The 21,595-nt window shown below is 41.8% G+C and overlaps 1 protein-coding gene across 2 annotated transcripts in view; it reads left to right on the forward strand.

Annotated features, from left to right (window-relative positions):
* SH3PXD2B (SH3 and PX domains 2B) overlaps nucleotides 1-21,595 on the forward strand; it is a 228,920-nt gene that overhangs the window by 91,736 nt on the left and 115,589 nt on the right. For both annotated transcript variants that reach the window (XM_040344537.1, XM_040344538.1), the window contains exon 3: nucleotides 11,490-11,565. In XM_040344537.1, the coding sequence (XP_040200471.1) occupies nucleotides 11,490-11,565 (76 nt within the window). The remainder of the gene's footprint in view (nucleotides 1-11,489; nucleotides 11,566-21,595) is intronic.

The following is a 21,595-nucleotide window of genomic DNA, read 5'->3' on the forward strand; positions in this document are numbered from 1 at the left end:
CGGCGTGGTTGTTAGCAGGCGCAGGGGGGTGCTGTGTATGCGTCCACGTCACGGCACATGCGCAGTTCCTGATACGTACCTGTCTGGCGCTCGGCCCATCATTTGCATGGGGTCACGCCCACTTCCACCTACGCCGGCGTGCACCTTCGAAACCTACGCCACTCTGGCGCAGCGTTGGGAGCACTGGCTTGCTGAATGCTATGCTTGCCTCTCTGCGCCAAGTTGGCGTGGCGTACGGTGTTTGCTCTACGGCGGCGTAATGTGCGCCTTGCTCTCTGTGAATCTGGGCCTATGTTTTTAAATACTACACTATAGGATTAATTTCTTTCTCTACATGTCTGCTATGAGTATTATCTAGGTATACTGTGTGTGTGGAGAGAGTTATTATTGTAAGACAGCCAAGCTCATTTGATTTCTGTTTGGGATGTTTGTATCAGTTAAGGAGCTTGCAAGCACTGGTGGGACAAATTTCAAGCACATATTGTATTCTGTGTGAATACCATTTTATTGTCACTTAATTGATTTACCAGTCAGTTGCAAGGATCATCTTTCACGTTGGGACCTTCTACTACTATTATGCACATTATTATTCATTTGTATAATGAATGTTCTTCTTGAAAGTTTTTTTAATTTTAAAGGGGCACTGCACTTTTATATATATATATATATATATATATATATATATATATATATATATATATATATATATATATATATATATATATATATATATATATTAAACTGCTCCCAGTACCGCCACTCTTATTGTGAGCAAAAAGCCTTCAAGAATAACTCGGACAATTTAAATACACCATTATTGGTGGAAAAACATTTTAAACCCTTCATTAAAATGTCATAGTCTAGTGAGTTTTTTGTAGAAATTGGTTAATAAGTTATGAAACTATATACAAAGAAAAATCACATGGTGTCATGGACTGCTGGGTTGGTATAGTAATGAATTCTTAAAACAAGAGTTACACACAGATGGTCTTAGAGCAACAATCAAGGATTTTACCCTTATGATTGCTGCTATACTTAAGACCCCTTTCACACTGGGGCTGCGTTGGCGCTAAAGTGTCGCTCGCTTTTGCAATACTACCACCCCATAAATGCTACTTGCGGGACTTTTCCTAACGTCCCACAAGCGCACCATCCCAGTGTGAAAAGTCACACTGAAATTAATGGGAGGCGGTTTTTTAAGGCGCTTTACAGGCGCTATCTTTAGCGCTAAAACGCCTAAAAACCACCTCAGTGTGAAAGGGGTCTTAGGGCATTGGGTGAAAAATTACATTAGAATTGCTGTTTAACTTGTAATGCTTAACTTGTAATACCAACAGCCACCACCAGATGGCGCTAGCTCACACATCTGGTGGTAATAACTTGTAATACCAACGGCTCACCACCAGATGGCGCCAGCTCAAAAAAAAATTATCATTATTATTATTTTTTTTTGCCCACCTTCCAAGCCAAGTCGCCAGGACACTATTTCTAGTCGCCATGGCGACCTGGCGACCGGGATTTGTCGAGCCCTGTTCTAGCAAAAAAAAAACTATTTTAATCTTGTAAACACAAAATCTGAAAAACAGGCAAGGTCCTTAAGTGGTTAAATCCTAATAAGAGGTAGTATACAGTACATAGACCTGAATGATCCATTATGTTTGAACTTTTTCTCTAGTTCAGGAGTCTCCAAATTTGCAAAACAAAGGGCCAGTTTATTGTCCTTCAAACTTTAGGGGTCCAGACTATAGCCAGTTGGAGTAGATAAAGGCGAGCAAAGGGCCATGTAGGTGTCAGTGGGAGAATTAGTTATATGTCTGTCAGTGGGAGGAATATTGCCCCATTGTTGGTATTAGTGGGAGGAATAGTGCTCCTTCTATGCTGTCAGTGGAAAAAAGAGTGCCCCAAGGGCTGGATAGAGGCAAGCGAAGGGCCACAGTTTGGAGGCCCATGCTAGGTGATCATTTACTCCTGCAACCAAGAATCCTACTGTTCGGTTATTTGACCACTGTTCATGTATGGGAGAGTTTATATGACTGCGATAAAGACATCAGTATGCAACACCTTTGGGAATGCATTGCTTTGAATGGTGCTGTACAGACACCAGTGCATTGTAGAGTATACCAGTAATATACTAATAAATAATTATATTAACAATAATGTGCCATGATCTTTCCTAAGAAATGTTCGAAAGTCATTCAGTTGTACTGGGGCAGTAATTTATTCAAAAGAAATAGTACTTTTATTCCTGTATTCTGAAATTCTTGTAGGCTGGATTTATTTAACTTGGAAAATCCTTTTTCATGAAATGCAAAAATCGCAAGTCATTTCCCTTTTTATGTGAATAGTGCTTCTTCTTTACAATGCGTAATGGTTTCTGCTTTGATTGTGCAATAACTGCAAATAATTAGAATTTATTCTGTTGCTCTTTTTGTTTTGCATGATATTTACATCACTCTTGTATACACATTTCATTATTGAAAATCTAATTTGGTTAGAAAGAGGGGAAAATCTAAGTAAATATGTAAGGTTTGGATTTAAACACAAAACATACCTTATTTGCCGGCGTATAAGACGACCCCCCTATTTTTCCAGGAAAAATGTTGGTCTTGGGATATACTCGCCATATAAGACGACCCCCTTCCTACTAGTCTGTCTGGGAGCTAAGGGGTAGCCAGAGCAACCGCTGACAGGAAAAAGCGCTGACAGAAACAGGCTTTTTTCAGCTTTTTTTCAAATCTCACTGTGCCATTACATTACATGCCTCACTGTGCCATTACATTACATGCCTCACTGTGCCATTACATGCCTCACTGTGCCATTACATTACATGCCTCCACTGTGCCATCGCATGCCTCCACTGTGCCATCGCATGCCTCCACTGTGCCATCACATGCCTCCACTGTGCCGGCCAAGACGATCTCCCTGTGTAAAGAGTGTAAACCGCGCTAACCTAAAAGCATGTGTGTTATGTATTGCAGCTGGATACAGGAGTCCAGCGCATACACCAAAGGTGAAATGTATCAAGCACACAAACTAATGTGAAACTTGCATAGATAGATAAAAAAGGAATGTGAATAATAAAAAATAAAGGAATAAAACGGCGCTGCATATGTGTTTAAACATAAAAAAACAAATGATGAAGGTGATTCCTGAGATAATAAAACAAGTGATCAAAGCAGGAATAACCAAAGTAGAATCTGACCCTCAGAGATCGTGGTTAGTGATCATTCAAGTCCATAAAAAGGTGGCTTAATTGAGAGGGTACTAAGGGAAACAAGGTGACAGTCCAAACAAAGTAGCCAAAAACAACCAAAACAGAAAGATGAAGTCCGTGAAGGGACTCTCTCTTTTTTTGCAACACTTCACCTGTGGCTTACTAAAAAACCCCTCTGTTGAGAGGAGACGGTGTCTGTGCACGCAGGATTCTAGTGATCCATCCTGAAGGTCCCGGGACTATAATCAAAGGCGTTCCCCGGCAGAGGAGTGGAGCCAGATGAATTACCCTGTGCTTATGTTCCGGTAAGCTGCCACCTTATCTATGTAGGAGAAGTGTCTAGTTTCTGAAGATTTGTAGCGAATATCTGCAACCTAGCCGTACCCTTAACGGACTTCATCTTTCTGTTTTGGTTGTTTTTGTCTACTTTGTTTGGACTGTCACCTTGTTTCCCTTGGTACCCTCTCAATTAAGCCACCTTTTTATGGACTAACCACGATCTCTGAGGGTCAGATTCTACTTTGGTTATTCCTGCATTGATCACTTGTTTTATTATCTCAGGAATCACCTTCATCATATGTTTTTTTATGTTTAAACACATATGAGACACACCATTTATATATCATTATTTGTTTCATTTGTTTTAATAGTCGCTGGGATATGCGATTTTAGGTTGCGCATTAACATTTATTCTTTTCACAAGATGATCTCCCTACCTTAATTTGTTTTTAGATTTTGGGTTTCAGGCTGCGGGCATCCATGATTCAAAAGCCGAGGATGAGAAGGCATCCGTGATAGGCAGAACACTGAACAGAGGCCCTGCTGGGAAAATTAGTGTTCCGCTTATCAAGGCACAGTCTGAGGAGGCGGCGCGACTTTTGAATCATGGATGCCCACCACCTGACGGGTGAGGCATTTTTTTGCATCCAAAAGGTCATCTTATACGCCGGAAAATACAGTATTCATATATAACTGTATTGGTAATAACTGATGTACTGTTTGACACTTGAATAATTTCAATAACCAAATTGAAGTTGTAAGCAGTACTGAACAGTAAAAAGAAAAAATCTTGACTGGCCAGCTAAAATGTTTACATAGTGGTCTGGGGTACCAGTAGCGATAATTTTCTCTTTTTGTACTTATTTTGTTTTTTTTAAACTCATTATGTTACTAAACATCTCAGGCCAGGGTCACACCTCTGTTTTTTTGGTGCTTTTTGCAGAAACACACTACAGTTCATTTACATGTTTTCCTGTGGGACACGTTCACATCCATGATTTTTTTTTCAGCTCTTGCGGATTTGGAAAGGGCAAAGACTTTTTAACGCAAAACGGTGCTATTTAGTTTTTTTTGGTTCAATATACTTCAATGGAGAAGCTGCAGAAAAGCATGTAATGTGTTTTTGCGGCAATTTGTGTTTTGTAATCTGCCCAACAACAAATTGGGGCAAAAAAAAAAAAAAATTAAAATGCAATTTTTTTTTTTTTAAGGCTATTATCCGATTAATCGAAACAATAATCGCCCAACTAATCGATTATGAAAATAATCGTTAGTTGCAGCCCTAATCAGAATACATTTGTGCAAAGTCTTACAGCTCATTTTCTTTAGAAAACAGCCACAGATTAAACAAGCCTGTTCCCTGGACACAGTGGCCTCCCTGCAGGGATCCTACACATTCCCCTACTGATATACATAGTTCTGAAATCGGCTCATGCTTCCATTTGATTGCAGAGCTCTGTCTTTCACTCAGCTAGAAGTGCTTTGGAACTCTGCAGCGAGACCCCTGTTTCCACACAGAGCAGGGGTCCTTTTACAGCATGCTGACAGTGGACAGGCTTTTTCTACATGGTGTGCAGCTACTTAATGAGAACAAACACTAAAGACTTTAAACGCCTTTTGTTTTGCAGCACCTAGAGCAGGGGTGCCTAATCTTTTGAAGAGCAAGGGCCACTTAAGCGACTTGGTAACTGGTCAGGGCCACAATAGAGCCTACTGTACTTTTTTTTTTGTTGGCGTTTGTAAACACCTTTAAAGTCCATTTACATCTGCCACTCCTTAGATGTGAATGGAGGGTCTGACTGACCATGTGAAAGGGGCCTAAGGCTGCTTTCACACTGATGCACTGTTTACCCTCATCACGAGTGCAGCACAGTTCAACTGTGGCTTTCCAGCATGTTAGCTGCACTATGCCATAGACTTCTATTATATCCTGTAAGTGTGGTGCACTTTCAGAAAGCTCACCAAACTCGCAGGTAATAGAAGTCTATGGCTCAGTGCAGGTAAGTTTGAAAGCAGCCTAGTAACCACTGCAGAACAGATATGCCCATATATACACACTGATTTTAGTAATAAACGTACTAAACTAAGGTGACCAGATTATTTTTTTTTTTTTTACTAGTAATGGCAGCAATCAGAGACTTTCTGCCCGTCGCCGCCCGCCTCACAGCCTGTCAAGTCTTACTCTCCAGGCCCCGGCTGCTACTGGGTGGGGAGCGGAGGAAGATCACCCGCCAGGGAAGGCAAGGAGATAAGCAGGCAGGCAGCTGGCCGGGACTTGAGCCAAGGCAGAACAACATGCGAGCGGAGCTGAATGGGCCCCCCCCCCCCCAAGCTAGTAGAGTGGGGGGTGTGTAATTCAGATTTTATTTTTTTTACTCTGCACGACTGTCTTTGAAATCGCCCCTGTTCAAATCCAATCCGGGGACAAAACCGGGGACAGACTTGGTCCAGGGACAATGTTCTCAATGTTCTCAGGAGGTCGCGGCCCACATCAGAGGGCTCTGTGGGCCACTGGTTTGGCACCCCTGACCTAGAGTGTATGAATGTAACTAATCTAAACTGAAAGTTCCCTTGAAACAAGCTACAGTCAGCAAGCACTTCCCATCTGCATTATAAAAAAAATCTGAAGAAGGCTGCCACCACTGTGGACTTCTTCTGAGAATTATGCTGACACACCAGCTTTAGTACATTGAGTTACTGACCCTAAAATAAGCAAATCAGGAAGGACAACAATTTAAAATTCCTTATTCACATAATTGTTGCTTAGTGGCTCATAGTACTGAAACAAAAAGTTTATCATGACAGCCAGGTAAGCATTATTTGCAGAATGAGATAGGGCTAATGGCGGAGGGTTTGTTATTAATATTGTGTTTTTGGCTGCTTTAATTTCCTATCCTCGATTATTAGTATTATAATGTATTAGCTAAAACAGAGGTTGGCAAGAAACTGGAATTATCCATTAGGAGCCTGCTCTTTTGGTTACATGTGGATTACATTAATATATTGAAGCTCTGCTATACATTCTCTTGAAAACATCTGTTTTCATCATCATCTACAGTGTCTTCATATTTTCTACAAGTTCTAAGTGAGGTCTGTCATGCAAGCTGTTTTGGGAAGACCTCCCTTAGAGCTGAGTGTAGACCTACAGAAATCAGATGTAAAGATCAAAGTAAAATATGGTTATGGAGCCATTGTATTCATTTATGAATAAACTTTTCCAGAATAGCTTGGACCCCATTCCTTAAATTTTCTTTTACTTGTATATTCATTTTCTGTTTGTTACTTTATTGGGAACTACTATATATCTATGAAAAAAAGAAATCGCCGCTCTAGGATACTAATCAGAAAGTCTCCTCACCTGATCCAAAGCCACGGGTGCTGGCAATGCATGGAATGATGCAAAATGAAGGAAAAACATTGTGGACAGGCGCACTCCAAAAATAAATTACTTTTATTTTAAAATCAAAAAACATGCCACAGCAGACGGGGTAAAGAGCTGACGCGTTTCACACCAAACTTTAGTGCTTATTCATAGCTTTGAATAAGAACTAAAGTTTGGTGTGAAACGCGTCAGCTCTTTACCCCGTCTGCTGTGGCATGCTTTTTGATTTTAAAATAAAAGCAATTTATTTTTGGAGTGTGGCTGTCCAGAACCTTTTTCCTTCATTTTACTATATATCTATGACGCCTCCTGTGAAGGGCAATCACGTCTTGTGCGTCATGGTACTTTTTTAATTCTGAAAATTTGGTGGTGCCTTTACCATAGAGATCAGTGAAAAGCATCCACCAGAGAATGGTATTTGTCTTGGAAATGCACAGAAATTTTAGATGCGCTTTAATATGTTTTTGAAGGTATTAATGTAGACTAAGCTTTATGCAATACATGTTGCAAAGTTCAGACATTGTCAATCGGCTTTTGATCAATTGGCTGATAAGGCTGCATTAATACTGTATGCTTGTACGCTTATAAATGTTGCACAAATATTTACATGCCTACAGCACAAATAATGCCAACATGTTTGGCAACAGACATAGCTGTCTTTTTATGCTTCTCATTGTAACGTAACATTAAGGCCCAGAAGTGGCTGGGTAGCCTTTGGACTTGTATACTGATGCATACAGATGCGTAAAAAAACTGTATGTATTTTTTTTTTATGCCCTCGTCAATGAGCCTCCTTACATTGGTTGCCCAGTGGTCAATGGAAATTATGAATTTGTTAACCTTATTGCTTTAAAATTTGAGTGGAAGATGTAAATTAAGTTTAGATGGAACTATAGGATTACACATGTAATGTGTGTGTGTGTGTGTGTGTGTATATGTGTATATGTGTATATGTGTGTATATATGTATATATATATATATATATATATATATATATATATATATATATATATATATATACACACACACACACACACACACACACATTATATATATATATATATATATATAGTGTGTGTATGTGTGTGTATATATATATATATATATATATACACACACACTAGAGCCCTGGGCTGTGGAGGGGGTGGGAGTGGCTGGCTCCGGCTCTCAGCGGCGCTCTGAGAAGCTGAGCAAGCTGCTGGCCAGGCATCTGGGTGGATCCTGACATTAGTCGGGATCTATCCATAGTCTGGACAGGCTGAGTGGCGTCTGCAACAGATTTAACTTTCTATTAAATATTTTTATTTTATTTTTAATAATACTTTGTTGCACAACCTGTATACAGTTTTTTTTCAAAGTGTGTGTTTGCGCATGCTAGGTATATATATAATTTGTCATCTTTGCACCAGATGTCATTCTTGAATGATGTTGGAGTTCAGGACCGTCTCTGTGGTTATGTAGTCTAGATTACTTGCAGCAGTACTGAAGAAGGAAGGCTGGACATATGAGAGAAGCCATGATCAGCAGACTGAAAAACCAAATCTGTTTTGGAATGGAGACTTGCTGATGTAGACTGTACTTTACACAGCCACTCAGAGTTATACTTTATCAGATGAGTGTGATTTCGGTGCTGATGCATAAGAACCATGTCGGTAATTTTGGATATGCTTATGCCAAGTTTTAGTATTTATTTCTTTATGGATTTTTTCCTGCTCAGTTTTTCTTTGGTTCCGTTTTGTGGTTTTACATTTTTGGGTTGTCATCAGCAGAACAGCTGTTCTCTGCTCTAGTACGTAGGATTTAGCATTTTTGTGTCTTTCAGAATGTGGTCCACCCACTCCTAATGCAAACCAACTGGTGTGGGTAAAGGGTCTTTTTTTTTTTCTTTTTTTTTTTTTAGCTTCAGTACAATGTGGCTGCTTAGTGCCGATACATTGTAAAAGGCTCAGGCTAGTGCCCCTTCCGTTGACTCATTGCAGCTATGATGTGGCAAAAGCAAAAGTTTTGTTTGAGGGATAGGACTTTAATGTATGATTCTTCTCTTTGGCTACACTGGGATTTATTTTTTTGCAAAAAAAGAATCCTTGAGATTTTTCGATGTATGTTATTAACTTCTCATGATTATTTTCTCTTAGAGGTACTGGTTTGAGATACAGATTAGAATTACTTTGTGACTGAGGCATAGCTTGAAACTGTATGGCTTGACTACTGCCACCCCAGTACCCCTATACTAAAAAGCTCATGATGAAACATATATCTAAGAGAATCATATGCAGCTTGACATCTAGATGATGTGCATAAAATTTAAATATATCACATTTTTGGCAAGTGCATCTGTATATTGCGTAAAAATGAAAACGCATATGTATAGACTTTAAGGCTGACCTCTAGGCAGTTGTAGAAATCTTTTTTTATTTGTATTATTATTTTTTTAGTTATGCATGTTTTCATTAAACATATTTTTACAGTTGACCAACATAAGTACCTTAATCTGATTTATCAACCTTCTATAATTCCTGCACCACAGTAATTGGACTGGGTGATTGAGGATCAGAATTCTGACTAAAAAATGGAAGTGTAATACCGCGCTGTCCCTTTAAACAATGAACAGCAGCTAGCATAGCAAATGCAGTTGCAAAAATAACATAGAAATAAAAGTGCAGCTCTAGAAACATATCTCAAAATGAACTGAGACAATGTTGTGAATCTCACAACCAATATTAAGAATTGTGTGAAACCTTAGGGCCCTTTCACACATACGGACCGTATGTCCGCATTTCCATCCGTCCGTTGCGGATGAAAACGGGACATACATGGGTCCCTATGTGATTACGGGTGTCAGCGGATGACCATCCGCTGACACCCGTAATTGTCCCCCTCCGCAAAAATCCGCATTTGCGGACGGAAGAAAATCCTATTTTTCTTCCGTCTATCGGATCGGATGAACACGGACATACGGTCAGTGTTCATCCGATCCCCCATAGGGGAGAGCGTAGGAAAGACAGGGCGGTCCCTGCACAGTGTGCGGGGACCGCTCTGTCAGCTGCCAGCTCAGCGGGGATTTTACGGAGGCCGTTTTTTTATTTAAAATTTGGCATGAAGTTCCCCCTCCTGGAGGCGACTTCAAGTTGCGTTGTAAGTCGTGCTGAAGTCGCCCCAAGTCGCTCTGTGATTAATACTCAAGTCTTGTCCAAGTTGCTTACCAAAGTCGCGCTGGAAGTCATGTTGCCCCTGTTTGAATGGGCTCTCAAGAGGATGTTATAAACATTTGGTTTTCATTCATTTAATTTTTGGACAAACTAAACTATGGGAGGTTTGTGGTGTGTGTGGGTCAAAACAACAGAATAACTTGGAGACCCGCCTTCTCTTTTTGTTGTGGTGACTATTGTCACCAGGACTGAAAATGATGACAATTTGAAATGTTTCAGTTGTTACCAAAATAGTAATAGAGGTGAAGTAATCTTAAAGTGGTTGTAAACCCTTGTTTTTTTTTGTATACAAATAACAAACATGCCTAATACTTGCCTGCTCTGTGCAATAGTTTTGCACAGAGCAGCCCCGATCCTGTTCTTTTGGGGTGCCCCGCCGACGCTCCAGGACCCTCCTCTTCATCGGTTTCCCCTGTTTCATCAGATTTGGCAACCTGTCAGAATTTGTAACGGAAGTGTTGTTTCGTTGCCGCCGTCTTGCATTTTTCCACAGTAAGGATACACTGAGAAGGGGGCAAGCGGACATCTTACACCCACCAGAGTTTTGCATTTCACACTTATTTTTATCAGTAAATGGAGCTTATATGGTGAAATACAGTATCTAGAAATCCATGTTGAATTGTGAGATCAGCAGGTTTGCGGCTGCTTTTAAAATGTAACATCTAAACAGTCAGTTGGATTTCAAAATACTGCTTTTCACCTTATGAGCTCTGTTTAGTGTTAAAAATAAGTATGAATTGCAAGACTCCAATGGGTGTAACAGTCCACTTGCTCCCTTCTCAGTGTATGCTTACTTTGGAGGAGGGCGGTGTGTAGCAAGATGGCGGCAACAAAATGTCACTTCCGTTACAAATTCTGACAGGTTGCCTAATCTGATGAAACAGACCCATGTAAAGATGTTTTCCCAGGGGGAACCCTTGTGGTCTCGCTCCTAAATCCCATTGCTGCATTCATTGACACATAGAGTGTGACTCGGCCCTGTCCCCTGCTCCTGTGTTACTGGATTTGATTGACAGCAGCAGTCTGTCCAATAAAGGAGAGAGACAGTGGCCAGAGCACATCGCTGGATCGGATCAGGCTCAGGTAAAAAAACGGGGGGGGGGGGGGAGGTCTGGGGGAAGCTGCAGCACAGAAGGATTTTCACTTTAATGCATAGAATTTATAACCACTTTAAAAGTGATAACGGACTATGAGAGGATTTTTCCCTCAAGGGAAACTACTCCAGTGTGAGACACCGCTTAAAAAAAAAAAAGGACTGGAGTTCTAACCATTATCGGCCTTTTCCAAAACTAAAAAACAAAAATTAGGTTTGCTTTAAGAGACACAATAGTTATAAGAAAGATAATTTATTTGAAATGTTGGGATGCTTTTTTCTCAAACCTCCTATCAATTGTATTTTTCCCAGATGCAGTTATTGGACAAGTTTCCAGTGGAAGGAGGTCAAAAAGATCCAAAGCAGAGAATCATCCCATTTTTACCAGGTATGTGTTCGTAGCTGATTTTTCTTGTTTCTGTATGAGCACATCGTTTTTAAAGTCATTAAAATGGTAGTAGAAGGTTACGATCACTGCAATATCGTAGCGAAACAGAGGCTTTATTAGCTCATCTACCAAAGCAGAGCCAAGTGCGGTGGTAACCCTGACATGTTAGGCATATCTTTATTTGGCGTAACATCATTTTTTACATTATGCAAACTACTAACTATACTACTAATTTGTGAGTTTTTTTTTTTTTTTTTAAAGCATGAAACAGTTTTTTCTCCCATCCAAAAAAATAACGCATTTGATAATAATTGCTGCGCAAATACTGTGCAAGATAGAAACTTGCCATTTTATTCTCTAGGACATGGGTCTTCAAACTACGGCCCTCCAGTTGTTCAGGAACCACAATTCCCATCATGCCTAGTCATGTCTGTGAATGTCAGAGTTTTACAATGCCTCATGGGATGCGTAGTTCCGCAACAGCTGGAGGGCCGTAGTTTGAGGATCCCTGCTCTAGGGTCTCTGCTAAAAAAACATATATAATGTTTGGGGGTTCTATGTAATTTTCGAGCAACAAATTATGATTTTTACATGTAGAAGAGAAATGGCTGAACTGGCCTGGTAGGCAAGTGGTTAAACAGTTCTAGTAGGCGCACGCGTGCCCGCTACACAGCAAGGGTCACGATGTGCATGGCCGGCGGCCGCGATGTCCGCTGGCCATGCGTGATGACGGACACGAGAGCCATAACAGGGATGTGTGTGTGTAAACACACACAACCCTAATCTGTCAGAAGAGGAGAGACAGATCGGCTGTTCCTACTAAGTAGGAACAGCTGATTTGTCTCCTCCTCTAGTCAGTCCCATCTCCATACAGTTAGAAACACACAGGAGGGAACACATTTAAACCCCTTGATTGCCCCCCATTGTTAATACCTTCCCTACCAGTGACATTTATACAGTAATCAGTGCATTTTTATAGCACTGGTCGCTGTATAAATGTCAGTGGTCCCAAAAATGTGTCAAAAGTGTCTGATCTGTCCGCCACAATGTTGCAGTCCCGCTAGAAATTGCAGATCACCGCCATTACTAGTAAAAATAAATAATAAAAATGCCATAAATCAATTTCCTATTTTGTTGACACTATAACTTGTGCACAGACTAATCAATATACGTCTATTGCATTTTTTTTTTTACCAAAAATATGTTGAATAATATATATCGGCCTAAACTGATGATTTTTTTTGTGGGATATTTATTATAGCAAAAAGTAAAACCTATTGATCTCTTTTAAAATTTGTTGCTCTTTTTTTGTTTATAGCGCAAAAAAAATTAAATAAAAATAAAAAAACTCGCAGAGGTGATGCCACCAAAAGAAAGCTCTATTTGTGGGTAAAAAAGGACGTCCGTTTTGTTTGGGTACATCATCGCACGACCGCGCAATTGTCAGTTAAAGCGACGCAGTGACAAATCGCAAAAAAATGGCCTGGTCATTAAGGGGGAAATTCTTTCGGTCCTTAAGTAGTTAATTAAATCTATTTTAAACTAATGTCTAGGCTTCTAATTAACTATAATCATAATATTTTATGTTGGTGAGCCTCCCTTGCAATAGATTAAAGAAAAGAGACTAAATTGAATGAAGATGCACCAGATGAGTTTTACATATCGTTTCCTGATAATAAAGCCTGCTTGCTAACGTGTCTGTTTCTAATAAAGTAAATAATATGGACAGGAATAGCCCGGTGGGCAATGTGAATATGTTATTATGATTTAATGAATTTTCTTCAGTAAGTAGTTGTTATGGCTGTGTTTCGAGAGAATTTTGAGTCAAATGATCAGCATGAATTTGATGATTGTCCTTAAGATATGTGATTCATTTGACTAAATGGGCCATAATGCAGTGCCTCCAGCATTTGCCTTCTATCAGTTTTGATTTTCTTAACCACTTAAGACCCGGACCAATTTGCAGGTAAAGGACCTGGCCCCTTTTTTGTAATTCGGCACTGCGTCGTTTTAACCACTTCAGCCCCGGACCATTTTGCTGGTCAATGACTGGGCCACTTTTTGCGAACTAACAATTGCGCGGTTGTGCGACGTGGCTCCAAAACAAAATTGGCGTCTGTTTTTCCCCATAAATAGAGCTTTCTTTTGGTTGTATTTAATCACATCTGCGCTATAAACAAAAATAGAGCGACAATTTTGAAAAAAAAAAAATGAATATTTTTTACTTTTTGCTGTAATAAATATCCCCCAAAAATATATAAAAAAAATATTTTTTCCTCAGTTTAGGCCGATACGTATTCTTCTACATATTTTTCATAAAAAAATCGCAATAAGCGTTTATTAATTGGTTTGCGCAAAAAAATTATAGCGTCTACAAAATAGAGGATAGTTTTATGGCATTTTTATTAATATTTTTTTTTTACTACTAATGGCGGCGATTAGTGATTTTATTTTTTTCGTGACTGCGACATTATGGCGGACACATCAGACACTTTTGACAGTTTTGGGACCATTGTCATTTTCACAGCAAAAAGTGCTATAAAAATGCACTGATTACTGTGAAAATGTTACTGGCAGTGAAGGGGTTAGCCAGTAGGGGGCGGTGTAGGGGTTAAGTGTGTACTAAGGGAGTGTTCTTACTGTGGGGGGGGGGGCGTGGCTGTGCGAGGAACGTCACACTAGGAAGAATGGAGAAGGTTTGTTTACACTCACCTCTCCCCGTTCTTCCTCTCTGTGACCCGATCGTGGGATACCGGCGGCGATCGGGTTCCGCAGGCGCGGTCACGGATGACAGGACCGAGTAGCGACCGCGCCGCCAGCTGCTCGTTTCACGACCCACGGCTGGGCATCTTAAAAGGGACGTACCTGTATGTTCATGTGCCCAGCCGTGCCATTCTGCCGACGTAAATAGTCGTGCGGCGGTCTTTAACCGGTTAAGGAAAGTTACCCTTTTTGTGAACAGATTTGTTACATCTGCAGTGGAGACGCACCCTGATTTGGAGACACATCCAGCCTGTCTGCAGGGAAACATAAGCAGGAGGAGCTTTGAGTCCTCTGTTTCTCGTCACATGTTAAAAAAAAAAAAAAAACAGCCTTTGGAATACAGAGTAAAAATAATAATTGTCAATAAACTGTTTTAAATTGTCATACAAATATATTTGAAATTAAATCTTTGTTATTTTTTGGCAATAACCTGGTATGGGTTGGATTTCTGCCACACCCCTCCAACCTGTGTCTTTGAATAGGAAGGAGGTGAAGCATCTGTTCATCTACATGTAATATCCCACCCCTGTTTTGTTTAGCTGGTTAGTGGGCATGGAGTAGGAGGGAGGCTCTGATTTACCACTGTGTATATGTCCACATGTGTGACTATCGTCTTATGGGCTGCTAAGATGGGTGATGGGGAAGAAATGCTCAGCATAGAAACTCACTGAAGAGTTGGCACCAGAGCTTAAAAATCCCAAGCTGAATTGGGGTCAGAAGGTGGAGATAGAGAGCAGCAGGATCAACCAGGATTTTTGCAGAATACAGAAAACAAATCTCATAGTGACTGAGCATGAACAGCATGTGGGTTTATTTTATTTTATTAATGTAGCGCCTGGCTACTTTTATGGCAGGTGCGATTGTAAATTTAAAAGGGGGTAAGAGAGTTAATTTACTCTGACCATGGTTATTTGGTTAAATTTAAGGCCTCTGTTCCAGCCCTGGCTGTGCCGTGTGCCTATCCTCCTGTCTGGGGACCTCAGTCACCCCCAGACAGTAGGGGGCAGCAGTAGATTCAGGGTCGTGTGGATACTTCTCCTCGGCAGCCAATCAGGAGGGTTGATCGCTTTGCTGTGCATGCTGGGGAGGGGTAATTAGGGGGAAGACACCATTGGTGCGGGTCGTCGTTGCCTCACGCCTTCCACCTGGGCAGTCGTCGTCCCCACCCCATGTGTGGCCCTCCTGGCCGAGGTGTGTGTGTTGCTGTGTTCCTGGCTTCAGAACCACATTGGTCCTGAGCATTAATCTACCTAGTAGGCTCAGTAAGCAGACTGAGTCTACGAACCTTCAAGTGGTCCTGTGCTGTCCGTCCAAAGTGTAGGAAGCCGGTCGATGGGGAACCTGTCTGAGGGACACCGAGCACGAGGCTGGTGTCGCAGGAGAGGCCTATCCGCTCATCGAAGGACACTTCGTACCTGAGAGGCTGGATGTTGTCGCCTGTCAGTTATTGCTGCAATTGAAGCTATTTGAAGGAGATCCGGGTGCTGAATCCAGTTGAGAGGGATTTTGGACCGTAGTTATCTCCATCTTTAGGAAGGTATGTGGCAGAAAATTTCACCTAAAGTTTCCGAGTGACACTCTTGCTGCTAGGCTGGTGAGAGAGGCCTATCCAGATGCACTGTACCAGGGCTGGACTGGGACAAAAATGTGGCCCTGGACTTCATCCAGACTGGCCCACTTTGACATGTCTCTCCCATGGCGGCCAGCCACCCCCCCCCCCCCCGGCCACCCAAGCCCCCTCTCCCCCTTCACTAGCCACTAGCCGTTCTACTTTATTAGAGTAGAACGGCTGGTACTGGTCCTCTTATAGGCAGTACCAGTGGGGAAGCTAGACATTATTTCACCTGGGGCAAAGAATCAGTTCGGTGCTCTCCCTTATGGGACAAGATTAGGCAGAAGTGAGAAACTCCCAGGCCATAGCTGTTGAGTCAGCTGTCTGTCCCCTCCCCCATGATCCTCTGTCGTCCCCCTGATTCTCTGTTCCCCCCAAGTGAGCGCTGCGGGGAGGGAGAGGAGGTGAGCTCTGCAGTAAGAGAGAGATAGAGGAGCGGCGGTCCGCTGTCACTGAAGCCGGCCCACTGAGCCATCGGCCCACCGGGAAACTCCCTGTAGTCCCTATGGCCAGCCCATCCCTGCACTGTACCCACTCTAACTACAGTGGTGAAGAGACTTATCATTGGGAGCAGGACTGTTTCCATGCCAGTTAACCCTGAATCTGCCATTTCTCAATTCTACTATCCCTTAACCCTTCTACTTTTTACCGTTTTTACTCGGCTGGGTAATAAATGCACAGAAAAGACACCTGTCGTGTGGACATTGACTTTATTACAGCTCTCATCCAGTACCCTAGACGTCGAGAAGACAAGAGGTAACATGCCACCCAAATCAAACCAGCAGCTCCTACGAGGGTAGTACTACATTTATGTTGTGGGTTTAGTGATACTTTAAAGCAGAACTTCACCCCAAAGGGGAAATTCCGCTTTGTGCTCTTCCCCGCCCCCCTCTTTTACTTTTTGGTACTTTTTAGAGGGGTGGGGGGGGGGGTAGTGGGTACTTGCGTTTGACAGGAACCCGATCCCACTTCTGGTCGGACTGCAACGGCAATTCCACTGGAAGTGCTTAGATGCACAGAAGATGCTCAGATGCTCTGTACTATTACAGTGCTGCATGGCAATTTTTCCCTTCCTTTCGCCGATTGCTACTTTAGGACTTCTAATAAAGCAGCATGCAGAAAATGTGAGTGTGTGCACATAGGATAAAGACTAGAAGGTGTCTTACCTAGGTGGATGCAGCATCGATCCCCTGGCGCCTCTAACACCACCAATCTTTTTTTCTCACAGCTCCCTAAGCAGCTCTGAAACCCCCCCCCCCCCCCCCACGCTCGCTGGAGTGCTGGACTGTGGAGGGGACAGGAGTGGCCAGTCCAGACATGTGGATGGATCCCAACTTCATCTTCAATCTTGTCCGAGCCTAGACCGGCTCTGTGACATCAGCCAACAGCAGGCTTCAGCCCGCTGTTTGCTGAAAGTGGGTCATAGGAGTGCAGAAATAAATTAAGAGTAAGAAGAAACTTGCTTAGGTTTTATATTGTGTGCTTTTGAACACCAATGAGCAAGCTGAACCTACATGTACAGCCAAACATTTTTTGAGTGGGGTTTGATGTTGGATGTGCCCATCCAAACGCTATAGGAGCATTTGTTAAGCATTAGAAATGTAGTCAAGTGTGAACTAACCCTTAGAAAAATATAATAAAACCAATGTCACTGTAAAAATATAAATCGACAATAAATTGTCTTGCACTGGACAGTGAACGAATGGGAAATGCTCTGTGATGAGCGGCTTCCTGTTTATTCACAAACCAAAGCATAGTAAATGTCTACTATGCTTACATTATGAATGGACGCAGGAGCTATCAGTACTGACCACTCACTGTGTTCATTCAGAAAAGGAATGTGTCATTTACTTGCCCCTTCCTCCACAGCAGCTGGTGAGAAATGAGAAGGGGGGGTATCAGGGAAGCACACAAAGGCTGGGCAACTGAAATAGAAGGAACAGGGATAGGAGGGGCAGTATTTACTTGTACCAATCTGCTTTTCTCCTGCAGCCGCTGAATGTTGGTGGGAGGGAGAGAAGGAGAGGCGGCTTTTAGTGGCTGCAGGAGGAAAGTGGATTGAGTACAGTAAATGCTGCCTCTCCTGTCCATGTTATAGGGTAAGAGTCGTGGTCTATCCGTCACCTACCCCTGATCGACAGGTAGATCTTGATCATTGGGTTGCTGACCACCGCTTTGACTGTTATGGTTAAATAGTTCTAATGGCTTTTTTATCTCTTGGGATCGAATGTTAGGGAATGTTACATTCACCCAGTGAAAGGCAGCAAATAGAATCTGTCATTTAACAAACATTATGTTTATTATTTGTTAAATGTACTTATTATAAGACATTCAGAAAGCAATTTTCCTATAAATTGAACCTTTATATGTACAGGTATTAAATCAAGGCAGAGTGTGCCCTGTAGGAGTGGCATTTTGAACTATGAATGTTTTTATGTCTGCTTCATATACATAGAGCCATTACTGCATTTAAATTGGCAGCAGGCATGAATATTATTGTCCGTTTCAGCATGCCTTGAGCAAGTTCAGCACAATCTTTTTTTTGAATGTTGTACATCTGTAGAAAACTCCTGTAAATGATTAAGGGCTATAAGGCCCTGTCAGCAGTTTTAGAATCTGAGACGGCAAAATAAAGGCTCTGGAAATGAAGCAGTGCACTGGTTTTTGTGCCAGATTTGAATATTTTCACTTGGAATTGCATCTCCTTCCAGATTCATTTGTTTAGATGTTAGTGTGTGTTTTAGTGTATGTGTGTGTATGCAAAAGCTGTTTGTATTGATTCACCAATATGTAATGTTCAGGTAAATTTTAGGTTGAATATATTTTTGAGTTTCAAAAAAGATGTAATAAAATGCCGGAAAATTCTAAAGTGGTAAATGACCGCTCCAGTATAACGCATGAGTTCTCTCAATCCCACAAACATAGTGTGATGTGTAAGTATTATTATTATTATCATACAGGATTTATATAGCGCCAACAGTTTGTGCAGTGCTTTACATCAGGGAAGGCGGTACAGTTGCAATACAATTCAATACAGGAGGGGTCAGTGGGCCCTGCTCATTAGAGCTTACATTTACATACAATGCAAGAGGAAACAAAAGAAACATACCGGTACTGTAGGTCTTTGGGTCCGCAGTATGTCACAAATTAGAAAATAAACTGCCAACAGCAGTAAACCTCTTAGGCCTCGTACACACGATAGGTTAACCAGAGGACAACGGTCTGATGGACCGTTTTCATCGGTCAAAACCGATTGTGTGTAGGCCCCGATATGTTATTTAACCATCGGTTAAAAAAAAGCCAACTTGCTTTAAATTTAACCGATGGATTCCTAACCGATGGGGGGAAAAAAACGATCATTAGTAGGCACAACCATTGGTTAAAAATCCACGCATGCTCAGAATCAAGTTGACGCATGCTTGGAAGCATTGAACTTCATTTTTTTCAGCAGGTCGTTGTGTTTTACGTCACCGCGTTCTGACACGATCGGTTATTTAACCGATGGTGTGTAGGCGTGACGGACCATCAGACAGCCTCATCGGTTAACCGATGACAACGGTCCATCAGACCGTTCTCATCAGATGGACTGATCGTGTGTAAGAGGCTTTACAGGTTTATTCTGGAGTCTGAGGGGTTTAATGAATAACTAAGAAAGGGAGGAAAAGTGAGAAAGGAGGAAATAAAAAAAAAGGAAGAAGGGGGACAAAAGAGTGAGCTATAGGATTGGTCCAGTTTATTCGAAGTTGAAGCTTGTAAAGCCTTGGCTATGAAGAGAAAGGGCATACAGGGGTAAGAATAAAAGGGAAAAACAGAGAAACCCTGTCCAGGGGTGTTTGGATGTTCAATAGTGCCTTACATAAGAATCCATAGAAGGTTTAACTATCTATCATTGAGGAGAGAATAAAAAAATAAAAAGGGCCGACTCCTAACACCAAGGGACCTCAGGGCATGTTAAGGTAAATTTTAATGAGTTTGCAGTATTTATGTCTTATAGTGAATTCCAATTACCCTGGCTGTTGGTTATGGTTCACTTACCTGTAATGTTTTTTTCACTGCACTACATGTCAGTGCACAAAAAAGGATTTTCCCTACTGAGAAGCCAGAGAGAGATTAAACTACTTGCCTCTTCCTCTTATTTTCAATTGCTTTCCTTTTCTTAAACCTTTGGGTGGGATGTGACTCTTACTTCTATGCCCTCGTCTTCCTCAGAAGCTTTATTTTAGGCCTGGTTCACGCTGATGCGATTTCAGATGTGACCTGGGTCTCACTCAATCTCATGACAATGGAAAGACCATTGCTTCCAATGGTGCCTGTTCACATCAATGCAGCGCAGTTGTGATGCAACTTTGAGAAAGAGTCTTGTGCTACTTGATGGGATATACAGTGCAATTTGGCCCAAAAGAATATGCAAACCACATCCAAAATGCAACCAAAGTCACATTGCAAACTGAGTCAAAATAGCATCACAGTAGTTTGAATCGAGCCTTAAGCTGGCCATAGACAGTTTGTATCTTGGCCAGTTCAACAGGAACAGGCTGGACAGACTTATTGTACCCAAAATTGATCAACTTGGGTACAACCAGCCTGTGGGATCTTTCATGCGCTTATTCCCAGCGGCTGTAGCTGCTAGCAATAATAACTATGTGTTTGGTCGGCTGGGACGGCTCCCCCTGCCAGGAAAACACAATAGCTCCGCAGGAGAGACTGACTGTGTTAATGGGGGATGCACTTTCACAGGCGCAATCTGATCAGACCCTCCATTCTCCTCTGGAGTGGCGGATGTAAGACCCCTTTCACACTTGAAAGTCGTGTGATTTTGCTGCGATTTTGCGGCTGCTATTTTGATGCAATTTTGACACTATTTCATGGAATTCCTTTGTAAACTTGAGGTCTATGGACAGCCGGTCTGTTTACTTCCCATAGAGTAGGCGGAGTGGAGACAGACCTGTCATCCACTCGCTCCGTTCAGCTCAGCAGGGACAGATTCCCTGCTGAGAAAACCGCATCCAGCCTGTGTGAAAGGGGCCTTATGGACACCTTAATGAGTCACTACTGGAGTAGAAATACAGTAGAACCACTTATTTCCCTCCTTCTCCGTTTGTCTTGTTGGTGGTTTTCACCAGGACAAAATGTATTGGGAAATCCAAAATTCTATGATTTTCACCAGAACGGAGGGTGAGGTTAAATCTTCTTCCATGTGGAGACCTGTGAGAGTGACAGCTACAGTAAGATGGGACTTCCATCTAATTTTTTTTCCCTTCCTGCTGTGTGCCCTAGACAGGAAGTGGAGGGAAATGTGTCAAATATGACAACCTGTGGGGAAAAAAAGTCGCAGCCCATTCTTTTAAATGGCACCTATTCAAATCAGTGCAAATTTGAAAAGGTGCCTGTGCTACTTCGATGCGAGTTTGATCCAGAGTTTAAAGTCGCAATCAGTCTCACTCCCAAAGTCGCACTGGAAATCTAGTGAGTTTGGATTCATGCTAGTGTGAATGTGGCCTTAAAGTGGATGTAAACTCACTCTCATCCTTTCTAAACTACTGCCATAGTGCTGATCTATAAGGATATAGATGCCTCCTGCATGTATCCTTACCTGTCAAATGTCTCCCCTCTGTCTGTTATGAGACCCGAAAAAAAACCTGCAGATTCTGTGGG

Source organism: Rana temporaria, chromosome 3 (assembly GCF_905171775.1).
Source record: "Rana temporaria chromosome 3, aRanTem1.1, whole genome shotgun sequence".
In the NCBI taxonomy this organism is placed as follows: Eukaryota; Metazoa; Chordata; class Amphibia; order Anura; family Ranidae; genus Rana; species Rana temporaria.